Source organism: Suncus etruscus, chromosome 2, assembly GCF_024139225.1.
Source record: "Suncus etruscus isolate mSunEtr1 chromosome 2, mSunEtr1.pri.cur, whole genome shotgun sequence".
NCBI classification, from domain to species: Eukaryota; Metazoa; Chordata; class Mammalia; order Eulipotyphla; family Soricidae; genus Suncus; species Suncus etruscus.
Window position 1 is genome coordinate 56,964,645 of NC_064849.1, and position 15,180 is coordinate 56,979,824.

General features: G+C 37.9%; 1 protein-coding gene across 1 annotated transcript in view; it reads right to left on the minus strand.

The window, feature by feature from the left end:
- Positions 1 to 351: 351 nt before the first annotated feature.
- The window catches only part of NUBPL (NUBP iron-sulfur cluster assembly factor, mitochondrial), a 227,027-nt gene continuing 212,198 nt past the window's right edge, over positions 352 to 15,180 (minus strand). The window contains exon 11 of the mRNA XM_049766761.1: positions 352 to 572. Coding sequence (XP_049622718.1) covers positions 516 to 572 — 57 coding nt within the window. The 3' untranslated portion in view covers positions 352 to 515. The remainder of the gene's footprint in view (positions 573 to 15,180) is intronic.

Consider the following 15,180-nt stretch of genomic DNA (forward strand, 5'->3'; position numbering starts at 1 on the left):
TCAGTCCTGGCTGCGTGGGGTTTAGAAATATGGTGACTGGAGTGATCTCACAACTCGTGGGTTTATATTTTACACCGGGATATGAATCTGGGTTGGCCACATGCAAGGTAAGAACCCTATCAGCTGTATTATCTCTACAGCCATAATTGTGTATGTCCTTTTAAAAAAGAATTCAGACTTGTTTAAAGATTACAGTTCTTCTGAATTGAAGGCTGACTTGTAATATAAACTCATATTCCTTGAAGTAGTTCTATAAAATTAAGATGTAGTTCTGTGGTCTTTGAACATACAAGTTTTCACAAAAATGAAACTTAAATGTAGCAGTTAGAGCTGATCAAAAATTATTTGTGAGCACTGTTTAGCAAATCAAATCGAAACTAAGACATCATTTCCTTAGAAAGACAAGAAAATAATCATGATTGCTCTTATTCTTATAAGCTTCACAATGACACTGCTGATTACCAGGGTGATGTTGTCAAGCACAAGGCTATTTCCAGAACACTCGGGGATTCACTCTAGGGGGGTGGCAATCTTCTTACCACTTCTGTGGCAATGTTCAGATATGCTTTGGCCTAGAAAAGAACAGACACATTTGTTCTGTATTTTTCCACTGTAGACACCAAATGACTCATGAACTGCTTGCAATTATTGTGCTCTGAATTTAATAGTAAAAGACTGAGAGAGATGAGAAATTTAAAAGAGAGATATTGCTGTGTACCTTGCAGAGAGAGCAAGAAGAAAGCACTTTAGATTACTTGGAGGGCAACTACTAGTAAGTAATTTCTGAGAAAATACCTAGTTCTAGCAATTTTGATTCTTCAACCTCTTATTCCCCTATCATTAAACTGGCAAGATAGTCTAGCTGCAGAAATATTCACCTTACTCCTCTAAACACTGATATTCTGAGTTAGACATTACCAAAACTTCTTTGGTATAGAAGTTGTTAGTCATTTTAAAGAGGATAAGTTATTAACATATTCTGGAATGATATCTTTAGGTTATCTTTTTTTTTCCCCCTCCCCACTCCCCAAATAAAATTTTTTTTTTTTACTTTTTGGGTCACACCAGCGGTGCTCAGGGGTTACTCCTGGCTGTCTGCTCAGAAAGAGCTCCTGGCAGGCACGGGGGACCATATGGGACACCGGGATACGAACCAACCACCTTTGGTCCTGGATCGGCTGCTTGCAAGGCAAACGCCGCTGTGCCATCTCTCCGGGCCCCTTCTTTATAATCAATTTTCTTCATTCCCTGAATTGGTATAATTCCATCATCAATAATCTATGGGGTGCTGGAGCAATAAGACAGTGCACTTGCTCTGCATTTATATTTTTATTCCCAGTATACCACATGGCCCTGCTAGGAGTGATCACTGAGCACAGAGCCAGGAGTAAATCCCAAGCATACCTGGGTGTGTCCCCTCCTCCAAATAACATATAGGATTCTTCCCTTGAAGAATCTGGGCATTATGCATATTGGGAACAGGTATTACCCTCCTCCTCTATGAAATGCACAAAGCAGAAGCACACTATGAGCAGCTTCCACCAATGAGTGAGCTACACACTGGCCTGAATCATTATAGCCAACAATACAGTAAGCATGAGATCCAACAATAATAATTAAACATTAAATTCAGTAGAAGCCTTAATATTTGCTAAGAATTTTTCATTTCCCCTATAAAAGCCCAATGAAGTAAACTCTGACATTATGTCCAACATCCCCCTCAAAAAAACTTCAACTCCCAGAAAGTTGAAATGTATCCTCCAAAGCATTAGAGCTAGTAAGAAATAGGCAGGACTTTGAACCCAGGCTGACTACCTGTTTTCATTTTATTGTTTTTCCAGTGGTGTAAATGGAACCCAGAGCCTCATACATGCAAGCCACAGGCTTAGCCCTGGACTGACTAACTTTCAGATAGCAGAGGAAAATAACTAAATGAGGTCTGTTTACACTGACTTAATAAAGTGCTTGTCTTTTATACATTATTTTTCTTTTAATCTTTTAAAAATATGTTTTATTTTATAACTTGGTTACTTGCTGAGTAAGCCAAATTATTTTGATCCTTTGCACATTCTCTGCTTTCTTAGATCTTTTAGGTCTGAGGATGGCTTTTAAAAATTTGTATATTTAATTAATATCTTTATTTAAACACCTTGATTATAAATATGATTGTAGTTGGGTTTCAATCATGCAAAGAACATCCCCTTCACCAGTGCAACATTCCCATCACCAATATCCCAAATCTCCCTCCTCCCCACCCCACCCCCACCTGCACTTTTGACAGGCTTTCTACTTTTCTTATTCATTCACATTGTTATGATAGTTCTCAATGTAGTTATTTCTCTCACTCATCACTCTTTGTGGTGAGCTTCACGTCGTGAGCTGGACCTACCGGTCCTCCTCTCTATCTCTGGGAATTATTATAAAAATGTATTATCTTTTTCTTAAAACCCATAGATGAGTGACACTATTCTGTGTCTATCTCTTTCTCTCTCTCTCTGACTTATTTCACTCAGCATAATAGATTATATAAATTCATACAAGTTGTGAGAATAATAGAGCATGGACATGAGATCATTTGGGATCAAATCTAGGCACTGAGATATATGTCATCTACTCTACAAATTGAACCACATCCCTAGCCTCTTCCTCTTTTCTTTTTTCTTCTCTGCTTTTTCTTCTTTCTCTTCTTCCCTTTCTTACTATTCTTTGCCTTCTTACTCTCTTTCTTCCTCTTCTTCTTTTTCTTCATCCTCTTCATCTTCCCCTTCTTAATCTTCACAATATTCATTTTATTCTTCTTCACATTATTCTTCTTACAATTCTTCCTCCTCTTCCTCTTCTCACTCTTCCTTCAATTCTTATTATTCTTCTTGTTCTGGGTCTCTTGGGACTTCATTGATTCCTATGTTGTTTCTGTTGAATTTATCAAAGACTTATATTTTCATCTGTTTACATTCTTTGAGTAGTTTAGACATTGTCAGATCATTTGCTTTAAGTTTCTCTTCCAATCTTTTCTGCATCTCATCCTCTGGCTCACTGACCCTGTTTGCAGCTGGCGTTACTCCAGTGGAGAGGCTTTCCATTGAGGTTTTAAATTCATAAACCGAGATTTTCTGACCTGTTATTTCAGTATGAAGTTTTCTAATTTCAATCTTCAAATCCTCTTGATTCTTGTTTGTGCTCCATTCATGTCTATCTATGCTTTGAGCTCCATGAGCATCTTCTGTAATTCTTCTCTAAACATCTTATCTGTAAGGATACCTAGATGTTTGGTACTTTTCCGGTCATCAGAGCAGCCATCTTGATTCTTTATACATTGGGTTGTACTGCAACATTTCCTCATTGTGATGCATGTGTGTGCTTTTTACTATGTGTTGAGTTGGGGTTCAGGGGTTAAAAGATGCATGCGGCCGTGGAGCAAAGTGGAGCAGCAGCGCTCCTCTGGCAGGTTTGAATCCTGGAGAGATTATGTTCCTTGGTGTCTTCTGGGCTGATTCCTGCAGAAAGAAGGCATGGAGCAGGGCAGCAGTCCTTTATAATGGCACTGGGTGCCCAATCACACAGCAGGAACCAGCCCCCATGTTGGCTGGATGGGGACATCTTACCGGGTTTCGGTCCTGGAGAGATTATGTTCATTGGTGTCTTCTGGGCTGCCTCCCATAGAAAAGATATACATTAGTTTGTTAGAAGACTGTACATTAAACTTTTGAGGGGGATATATTGCATCATATAGATGTCTATTTATAAAACAAATCTATTCTATTTCTTCTTGAAAGTCAGTGTTTCCTTACTGAGTTTTATTCTAGTTAATCTATCCAAAGTGATAAATGGTGTTAAAGCCTCCAACTACTATTATGTAGCTGTCAATATCTTCCTTCAGTTGTGTTGGCAACTGTTTTAAAATTCTGATAATCCATCATCAGGTGCATGAATGTTTGGCACGATGAATTCTTATTGGTGTATGTAATATTTGATCATTAACAAATCCCTTTAATTAAAACATTTTTTTACTTTGAAGTCCAGGTTGTCTGATATAAGGTCAACCCAGCCTTTTTAAGGGAATTGTTGAAATATTGCTTTCCAACCTTTACTTTGAGTCTGTTTGTCCAGTCTCATGTAGGCAGCAGAAAGTTGAGTTCAATTTTCTGATCCATTCTGTCATTCTATGTCTCTTGATTAGTGCATTTAGGCCATTGATATTGAGTGAGATGATTGACAAAAAGGATTTTTTGGCCATCATTTAGAAGGAATTATGCAGAATATTTATTAATCTTGTCTTTAAAAAGGTTCCACATTTCTTTCAAAATTTGTTTTTAAGGCTATGAAGTTCCTAAACTGTTGCTTATCCATGAAGGCCTGTATCATTTCTTCAAGTCTGAATTATAGTCTATTTGGGCAGATTATTCCTGGTGAGGAGTTCCTATCATTGAGTTGTTTGCTTTTTACATTATTGCACTATTTTACAAGGCAGAGACCTTGCCAAATCAAATCTAGTGCAAACCACAAAGAATTAGGTTCTTCATGTTCTCACAATGTCACCCAGCAACAGTGAAACAATAGGTTGACTGTTTATGCAAATATTAATGAGATTTTAAAAACATGTAACTCAAAAAACTTCTAAACTGCTGCTTAGAGTTTTAAATCAATGTGTTTTCTTGAATGCTACCATATGTTCTTTTGAACTTCCTTGAACTATTTCTTGCTGTGTATAATCTCAGTATCTCAAAGAAGCTACACACACACACACACACACACACACACACACACACACACACACAGGTTTTGGGTCACACCTGGTGATGCTCAGGGGTGACTCCTGGCTATGTGCTCAGAAATCACTCCTGGCTTGGGGGGAAGGTAACCATATGGGATGCTGGGGGATCAAACTGTGGTTTGTCCTAGGCTAGCGTGGGCAAGGCAGATGCCTTACCACTTGCACCACCATGCTGGCCCCTACATTTAGATATTTTTAAAATCTAAATCCATAGTTGAAATAAAATAGGTAAGCAATTCATTTCATTTTGTTGTTGTTGGTGGTGGTGGTGGAGGTGGTAGAGGTGCCAGGGACTGAACTGAGGGCCTCAGGTGTGGAAAGTCTATGTTGTACCATTAAGCCATACACTTCACAATAAGCAATTACACTTACTCATAATGAATCACAATAAAATGTCTATATTTTTGGGCCACAGTGATAGTGTAGCAGTTTCAGGTCATTTGTCTTGCATGAGGCTGACCCGTTTAATTCGTGACATCCCATATGGCTCCCTGAATCTTTCTCAAGCACTTCTGTTATGGTCCCAGTCACTACCCCAAGCCTACATTTTTTTTAACTTTTAAAAACATTTTAAAATTATTTTTCCCTTGTTGGGTTTCCCAGACAGTGGGGTTGACAGTATCACCTAATTGCCTGCATGATGCTAAGTATTAACCCAGGACCCAATCCAAGACCTAGTTACTTCTTACAGACCATTATTCATATTTAATACTTTTGTTTGCTCATTCATTTGGGAATGGGGATGGAGCACACCCAGCTATGCTCAATGTCCATTCCATGTTCTATGTTCAGGAATAACCAGGTGGTATTTGAAGGTCTACAAGTGGTACTTGAGATTAAACCAGGGCCAACATCATGAAAGGCAAGTTTATTAAGTCTTGTACTATCTTCCTGGTCTTCACTTTTAGCAGATATTTAGTATCAAAAATGCAAAGAAAGGGGCCCGGAGAGATAGCACAGCGGCGTTTGCCTTGCAAGCAGCCGATCCAGGACCAAAGGTGGTTGGTTCAAATCCTGGTGTCCCATATGGTCCCCCGTGCCTGCCAGGAGCTATTTCTGAGCAGACAGCCAGGAGGAACCCCTGAGCACCGCCGGGTGTGGCCCAAAAACCAAAAAAAAAAAATGCAAAGAAAGGAGGAAAAAGATAAATTCATTCTGTTTATTCAAAAATTATATTCCTAGCAACTAAATCCCCTGTGCCATAAATACTGTTCCGTTAGATCAGGAAACAGATCTCTGGGACCCCAAAAGAGAACTCAAAATAAATTTACCTTATTTATCCAAAACTTCTTTCTAACTTTCACAATTAACCAAAACTAGTTCTTTATTTTCCAAATTGTACAGGAGAAAAGGAAGAAAACTCAACAGATAATACAGGAGTTTAGGCGCTTGCCTTGCTGCAGCCAACCCTGGTTCAATCCTCAGCACCACATATGGTTCCTTGAATATTGCTAGCAGTGATTCATGAGCAAAGGACTAGGTAAAAGCACTTGCAAAAGCTCCCAAACACCAAAAAAAATTAGTTCAGAAAAAGAAAGCTATAATAAAAGGAGTAGAAATTATGGGTAGGCAAATCAATAACATAGTTGATAAGGTGTGTGTGTGTGTGTGTATGTATGTGTGTGTGTGTGTGTGTGTATGTGTGAGAGAGAGAGAGAGTCTGTGTATGTGTGTCTCTGTGTGTATGTGTGTAGCTAAGTAACTATTAGGAGACTGGGACTCAGCAAAGGAGCAAAAAAAAATATATATATATATCAAATCTAAATCAATACATGATTTAGTTTCTAACTTTCCTAAATATAAGTGCTATTTGTAATTTATTTCATTTTTATTAGTTAGATTTCATCTTTAAAGTCATAAAGAAACAAATCTTGAAAGTCTATTAATTATAAAATTAATTTTATTGGCTATTAGTTTTTCCACCTCACCTCCCCAATTATGTTTATTAAAGCAAATGCAATAAAAGCCCTATGGATAATGGCATACTGTGTGTTACATTACACTCCCTTCTCCCAACAATTTGAACTTCTATCTTTATATACAATAACCTTAGGCAGTTAGATATTTCTCATCAGGAATATAGACTGTGAGAAATTCTCACGGTTACCATTTTCCATGAAGTATCTTGGTAGTTGATGATTGACTGCAGTTGAACTTTAGTTGATAATAGGACTAATATGTGTACTGTATAATTAATTTATAATACCTTAGATAAAAGAAGTAATTTTGCTTTTATATATGCATTGTTAGATAATTTTAATTTTCTTGTATATGCGTAAAATTTATATAGAGACCGTGCACACCCCCCTTACAGGACCAGGAACTGCCACATCTTGGCCTGGGATCGTTTGTGCAGGTTTGAGACTGCCCACCTCCCTCCACCAGATGGAAAACATGTGCACCTTGGCCCCAGACCTATGGGCAGGTCTGATACTCATTCTCCGCCCCCCACCACCCCCGCCCTCCCGCCAGACCGGGAAGTGCCGCAACTTGGCCTGGGACCTTTTGGGCAGGTTTGAGACTGTCCAGCTCCTTCACAGAACCAGGAAACGTGTGCAAATTGGTCTGGGAACCTTTGGGCAGGTTTGAAACCGACCCCTTCCCCGACGGACTGGGAAAGGCGTGCAACTTGGCCTGGGACATTTGGGCAGGTTTGAGAACTGCCCACCCCCTTCCCCCAAATTGTGAATCATGCGAACACATCAGGTAGTCTAACTTACACCACAAAGGTCCAGTCAGCTCAGATTTAACACTCAATTTTTTTTTTTCAGATAATTCACAGCCCATAAAACAGGATAGCAAAACACTGAAGCAGCTTGTAGTATCCCTAATATACTTAGACAAATCACCTGGCTAAGGAAAAATAAACACTAAATAGAATATACCTTCAAGCACCTCTAATACAACCAGTACAGCAGAATACTTTATTAAACAAGCAGAAAACTTAACACTCAAAACCACCAGATGCAAAGAAATATGATAAACTAAGGAAGACACTAGCAACTGGAGAAATGGAGAGAAATCCTATCAAGTTTCCAAGTCCACCAAAATGCAAGAGCCCAATAGATGAGAACCTCAAAGCAACAATGAGTGACCTAGCAATGGAAATCAAGGAATCACTAGCCTGTGAGATTAAGAAATCTATAGATGAATAATTCAGCCAACTCAAAGAAGAACTTTTACAAAAGATGAAAAAACTGATACAATTAGAATTAAGGGAAATAAAAAACATGGTAACAAGCCATTATAGCAGAATTACACAGAAGAACACATAGAGAAATTTGAGGAACGACTACAAAACAAAAATGACAAAGAAGTCAGTAAGAAAGCAAGAGACTAAACATTGGAAGAAACGTAATAAACAAAGATGAAAGAAATAACCTACAAATTAAATTGTAGGAATACCAGAAGGAGAGGAAAAAGGGAAAGGAGAAGAACAAGTAGTGAGGGAATTAATAGCAGAGAATTTTCCCACCCTCTGGAAAGAGACACCTGTACAAATCCAGGAAGCAAAAAAGAGTCCCTGATAAAATAGACCCTAACAGACTAACACAAGACATATAGTAATCCAACTGGCAAAAAACAAAGAGAAAGATAAATTCTTTAAAGCAATAGGAGAGAGAAAAACCCTCAAATACAAAGAAAGGGACAAAAGAATCAAACCAAATCTCCCATTTGAAACAATCCAAGCAAGAAGACAGTGGAGTGACATATTTAAACTACTGAATGAAAAAAACTTCCAACCTAGAGTACACTACCCGGCAAAACTCTCATTCAAATGGGAAGGAGAACTAAAAACATTCTTAGACAAAAAAGAACTCACACTAGTTCCGCTAACCAAACCATCTCTAAATGAACTACTCAAAGATGTACTACACAATTCAAACCTTGGATTGTAACAACAACCACGTTACTCAATACAGGGCACAACAGCCCTCTCTGGCGGTAATCTCCTTAAATGTCAATGGGTTAAATTCCCCCATTAAAAGACACAGAGTAGAGGGGTGGATCAGAAAACAAAAACTAGGTATCTGCTGCCTCCAAGAAACACACCTAAAAGAACAGGATAGGCACAGGCTTAGAATTAAAGGATAGAAATCAATTATACAAGCCTGTGGAAAACAAAACAAGAAAAAGCCGGGACAGCCATTTTTATATCAGAACAAATTGCATTCAACCTCAAGAAAGTGTCCAGAGACCAAGAGGGTCACTACTTACTGATAAGGGGAACATTAAACCAAGAGATACTAACTCTGATCAATATCTATGTGCCAACTGAAGAGCCAGCAAAGTATATAAGGCATTTGCTCACAAATCTAGAAAAACATATGGAAGAAAATGTGATAGTAGTAGGTATTTCAATATTCCACTATCACCACTAGACAGATCCTCCATGCAGAAAGCTAGCAAAGACATAAGAGTCCTAAATGAGAAATTAGAGGAAATAGGACTAATGGACCTATACAGGGCTCTCCACACCAAGAGAGCAGAATATACACTCTTTTAAAGTCCACATGGAAACTTTTCTAGAATAGCCCATGCCTTAGAATATAAATCTAACTTGCATAAAGTCACAAACATAAGGATTATTAGAAGCACCCCATCAGATCATTATGCAACAGAAATCAAGATTGATTGTAAAAAAAAATTGTGGAGAAAATCCAACACCTGAAGATTAAAAAACATGCTACTTAACAACAGCTGAATCAAAGAGAAATCAAGGAAGAAATAAAAAGATTCTTTGAGACAAATGACAATGAAGAGACAAATTGTCAAAATCTGTGGGACACAGCAAAAGCAGCAATTAGAGGGAAACTCATAGCAATACAGGCCTATGTAAGGAGAGAAGAAAAGAACAAAATCAACAGTTTACGAGGACATCTTAAGGATCTGGAAAAACAACAACAAAGAAACCCAAACACAGCCAGAAGAAAAGGAATAATAAAAACCAGGGCAGATGATCCAGGATCAAAGGTGGTTGGTTCGATCCCGGTGTCCCACATGGTCCCCCGTGCCTGCCAGGAGCTATTTCTGAGCAGACAGCCAGGAGTAACTCCTGAGCAACGACAGGTGTGGCCGAAAAACAAAAAACAAAAAAACAGGGCAGAAATAAACAGCACAGAAACAAAGTAAACAATAGAAAAAAATCAACGAGACCAAGAGTTGTTTTTTTTTTTGAAAGAATAAACAAGATACATAAACCACTGGCAAGACTCACACACACACAAAAAAAAGAGTGAAAACACCCAAATAAATAGGATTACAAATGAAAGGGGAAGAGATTACAACAGAACCCAAAGAGATCCAATACATCATGAGGGCATACTATGAACAACTGTTAGGCTAGAGAACCCTGAAGAAATTGATAGATTTCTGGAAAAATATCATCTTCCAAGACTGGATAAAGAGGATGTAGAAGGCCTAAAAGTCCAATCACATCTGAGGAAAATTAAACAGTAATTAAGAAACTCCCCAAGAACAAAAATCTAGGTCCAGATGATTTTACAGGTGAATTCTATCAAAAATTCCAAAAAGACTTACAAGCACTGATCCTCAGACTTTTCCAAAACATTGAAAAGACAGGAATCCTTCCTAACTTATGAGGCGAATATCACACTCATTCCCAAGGATGGCAAAGACACCTCCAAGAAAGAAAACTACAGACCAATCTCACTAATGAACATAGATGCAAACATCCTCAACAAAATCTTAGCAAACTGAATCCAACAATACATCAAAAAGATTATACAGTATGACCAAGTGGGTTTCATCCCAGGAATGCAAGGATGGTTCAACATACACAAATCAATCAACATCACATCACATCAATCAACATCACATCAACAAGAAGACAAAAAAACACATGATCATATCAATCGACACAGAGAAGGTGTTTGACTAAATCCAACACCCATTCATGCTAAAAACACTCAGCAAAATAGGGTTAGAAGGAGCCTTCCTCAAGATAGTTACAGCTATCTATAAAGAGCCCACAGCCAACATTATCCTTAATGGTGAAAAACTGAAAACATTTCCACTAAGGTCAGGAACTAGGCAAGGCTGTCCACTTTCTCCACTCTTATTCAACATAGTTTTAGAAGTACTAGCAATATTTATCAGACAAGAGAAGGGAATTCAAGGAATTCAGATAGGGAAAGATGAAGTCAAACTATCTCTATTTGCAGGTGATATGATGATATACATAGAAAACTGTTGGGGACTGTGACTTGTTTGAGGCCATTTTGCTGTTCTTTCTGCCATAATCCAGCCTTTCACCTAAAAGCTACATGCAGTCTTGCTGTAAGTTCTTGGGCCAAAGAGAAAGGAATGTGCAGCTGCAGGAGATAATTAATCTTGTAGCCCAGAGGAGAGCAACACGGCCCGGTACCATTCCCAGAAAAGAGGCCTTACTCCCTTAACCATATCCCTGAGTTAACAAGACATTCATTATTGTGTATATGCTACATTGTCTGTTCAAGATCACTGAGGCAAGCACATCTTGCACCACCTCCTGATAGTCAAGCAATTAGGAATGCAGCTGGAAGGTCACTAGAAATTTCCATGGAAACAGCACGTTCATCATAGCTTGAAGGTCATCCAGCCCCCCTAGCCCACTGCCCACTTCCTTATTTAGAGAATGATTAACTTTCTTTGTTCCTTGAAACCTGAAATATATCCTTGCCTTGTATGGGCCTTCGCGCCAAAAGTATGACTGACATCACCTTTGTACTGCCCCCTTCTCCTTCACTATATAAGAAGGAGCTGTAGCCAATAAAGACACCCTTGAACAGTGAGACGCTGCCTTGGGTCTTTATTATTAACCTCTCACAGATTTTTTACAGGTGTGGTTGCTCTTCTGCTCAGAAAACCCTAAAGAGTCCACAGTAAAATTCCTAGAAACAATAAGCCAATATAGCAAAGTGGCTGGCTACAAAATCAATACACAAAAAACAATTGCATAACGAAGTAGAAGAGAAAGACATTAAGGAGTCGATCCCATTTAAAATAGTATCTAAAAATATCAAGTACCTGGGAATCAAACTGACAAGAGAAGTGAAAGACCGATACCATGAAAACTTCAAAACACTTCAGAAAGAAATTGAAGAGGACCTACGGAAATGGAAGAATATCCCCTGCTCATGAATAAGAAGAATCAACATAATCAAAGTGACTATCTTATCTAAATTACAATGTAGATTCAATGCAATCCCTATCCAAATTCAGACATCATTTTTTAAGGAACTAGAACAATCAATTATAAAGTTCATCTAGAATCACAAAAGACCTAGGTTAGCCAAATCCACACTAAAAAACAAGAAACTGGGTGGCATTTCTTTACCTAACCTGAAGCTTTATTATAAAGCCATAGTCATCAAAACAGCATGGTACTGGGACAAAGTATCAGAACAGTGGGTTAGAACAGAATATCGAGAGATATATCCCCAAATATATGGTCAAATGATATTTGACAAAGGATCCAAGAACCTGAAATTGAACAAAGACAGTTTCTTCAACAAATGGTTTGGAATAACTGGGTAACCACCTGTAAGAAACTAAAGATTAATCCATACCTCACACCCTACACAAAAATCAACTCAAAATGGATTAAAGACCTGGAAATCAGACCCGAATCTATAGTTAATTGAAGAAAAAATAGGAAGAACACTCCAAGATCTATATATTAAAAATTCTTTGATGGAATGCCAATGGCAAGAGTAATAGCATCAAACTTAAATAAATGGGATTACATGAAACTAAGGAGTTTCTGTATGGCAAAAGAAACACTGGCTAAAAATAAAAGACAGCTAACAGAATGGGAAAAATTTTCACATTTGACACATCAGATAAAGGATTGATATCTACTCGAAAAGTGAGCTCCACAAAAGCTCACAAAAAGCCATAGAAAAATGGAGAGAAGAAATGAATAGACACTTTCCAAGAAAGACCAACAGATGGCCAAGAGAAACATGAAAACATGTTTACCATCACTCATCATTAGAGAAATCCAAATCAAGACATCAACAAGGTACCAAGGAAAGCACAAATCAAAAATAATGGAACCAATCTCGGTTGGCATGGATGTGGTAAGAAAGGAACTCTCATCCACTGCTGGTGGGAATGCTGCCTGGTCCAACCCCTATGAATATCAGTATGAAGGGTGCTTAGTAAACTCAGAATTGAGCTGCTATATGATCCAGCAATCACACTCCTGGGGTATCTACCCCCAAGACAGAAGAATATTCATCCCAAAGTATATATGCACTTCACTATTTATCACAGTACTCAGCACAATAGCCAAGAATTGGAACCAACCTCGATGCCCAACAACAGATGAATGAATCATGAAGATGTGGTATTTATACACAATGGAATACTACATAGCAGTTAGAAATGATACAATCATGGATTTTGCAGCAAAATGGATAGATCTTGAAATTATTATCTTAAACAAAGTAAGCCAGAAGAAGGATAAATACAGAATGATAGCACTTTTTGAGGTGTTTAGAATATATACCACATCTATATATAGTAATCCATGATCAAAAGGGTAAAAACACCAAACACTGTAGGTGCCAGGATATAATGAAGTATAATGAGAAGTGTTCAAATAAAGTGGAATGGGGCAACACAAAGATGCGATTACCCATTATAATCTAAGAAACCAGCAATGATGAAAATAGCAGTTTTGAATGAACAGGTATGCAATCAACCTCTAACCACAAAGGTCTATAATAACATCCTAATGTATTTATCCATTGAACCAGGTGCAGAATATAACTGGAAGCCTGGACTCCCACTGTAGTGATTACTAACACTATGCTTTAATGCCTAAATTTTACCAAGTATAAAATAACTCCTCAGCTTCTTTGTCCACAGGGAGCCTTGGAAAGAAAGGGTGGGCACCCTAATTTTAAACCTAGACATTCAATCATACTGGATACCATATACAGTGCCCATTATGTCAATGTCTTTATAAAATACTCTAATTTACCTACTTCCTTTTATTTATGTCTTCTATTAGGACCCAAAGCATATGATCATATAGACCACTGGAACAGTCAATGGCGCACCACTTATGCTACAGGTCCCACTCAAGGAACATGTTTTGGCAAATCTCTATTTCCTTTTTTTCTTTAATCTTTCATTTTTTTCTTTTCATTTTCTCTCTTCTTCCTTCTACTACTTTTTTCCCTCTCTCCTTTATTCTTCATCAATTCAATCTATGTTAATAAAAAGCTCTCACTGTCAGTTGCTCCTTAAAAAAAGAGACCTCTATACTTAAGATGCAGCAAATGATATTACATAGAGTAAACACATTGTATAATCCTCACTGTCACATTGCTTAGTACTCTCAATGCGAAAAATGTGCTTAGCCTAAAAAGCTTTAGCCACTATATAATTCTGAAACCTTTATTTAGCAAAGACCACCCCCCATCAGTGATGAAGAGCCTTGATAGGGGAAAACCCTCCAATACTGACACACTGGCCAAATCCTCTTTAACTTATTTTCACCGTATTTACTTATTCTTCTTTTCTCTTCTCTCTTACCTTTTGTTTCCCTCTTCTTTCTCTCCTAAACCATATCTTAACCAATTATTTATATTTTCTTAACTCAATCTTACGAGCTCAGACCCAGCCTATGAAGGTCAGGCCTCCAACAACAATCTAAGAATAGAACACTAATGATTGTCTTTATGTGGGCATGAGTTTGTAGACAGTGGCCTCCTCACTGAGTGTCAAATCTAAAATATAAACAAGCCATACCTAAAATGTGTATAGCCCCTCTTTTATATTTTCCCTCCACCCTCTTCAGAAATTCTTCTATACTTTCATCCAATCCTGATCTTATTTAACCCTTATCCTTATTTAACCCTCTTTACCCTCAGTTATTAACCCATTAGGCACCAAGACCAACTTCCTGCTCCAATATACCACAACCAAGCTCCCAAACCAAAAGGACACCCTCCCAGCCCTACATCACATGCCTCAGCAAGAAATTACAACCAACACACCTGCTGATCTAGACTTCATGGCCCTTCTTCTTACCCTCCTAATCGTGGACTGTTGCATGCTACTGATTCAGCCCCAGAAAGACCCTATCCCAAGGACACTTCCCTCATGGCTACAAATAATTTTGCAAGTCCAACAAGACATGATGTGTGATGAAAAATGCTCTGAATTCTACACCTCCCCCTGACAAGAATATCTCAAGACTCAATGAGGAAGTCTTTATTTCCTTTATGTGTTTAATACCTCTATAATAATACCTCTTAGTCTGTTTATTCCCAAAAGTAAGTTAGTCTCATAAACATCATTTTTTCAATGCCTTTTTTCAATGTATTTTAATTATTTTTTTCTATTAGATAGATATAGATATAATTATTTTTTCTTTTTCTCTCTCCAAC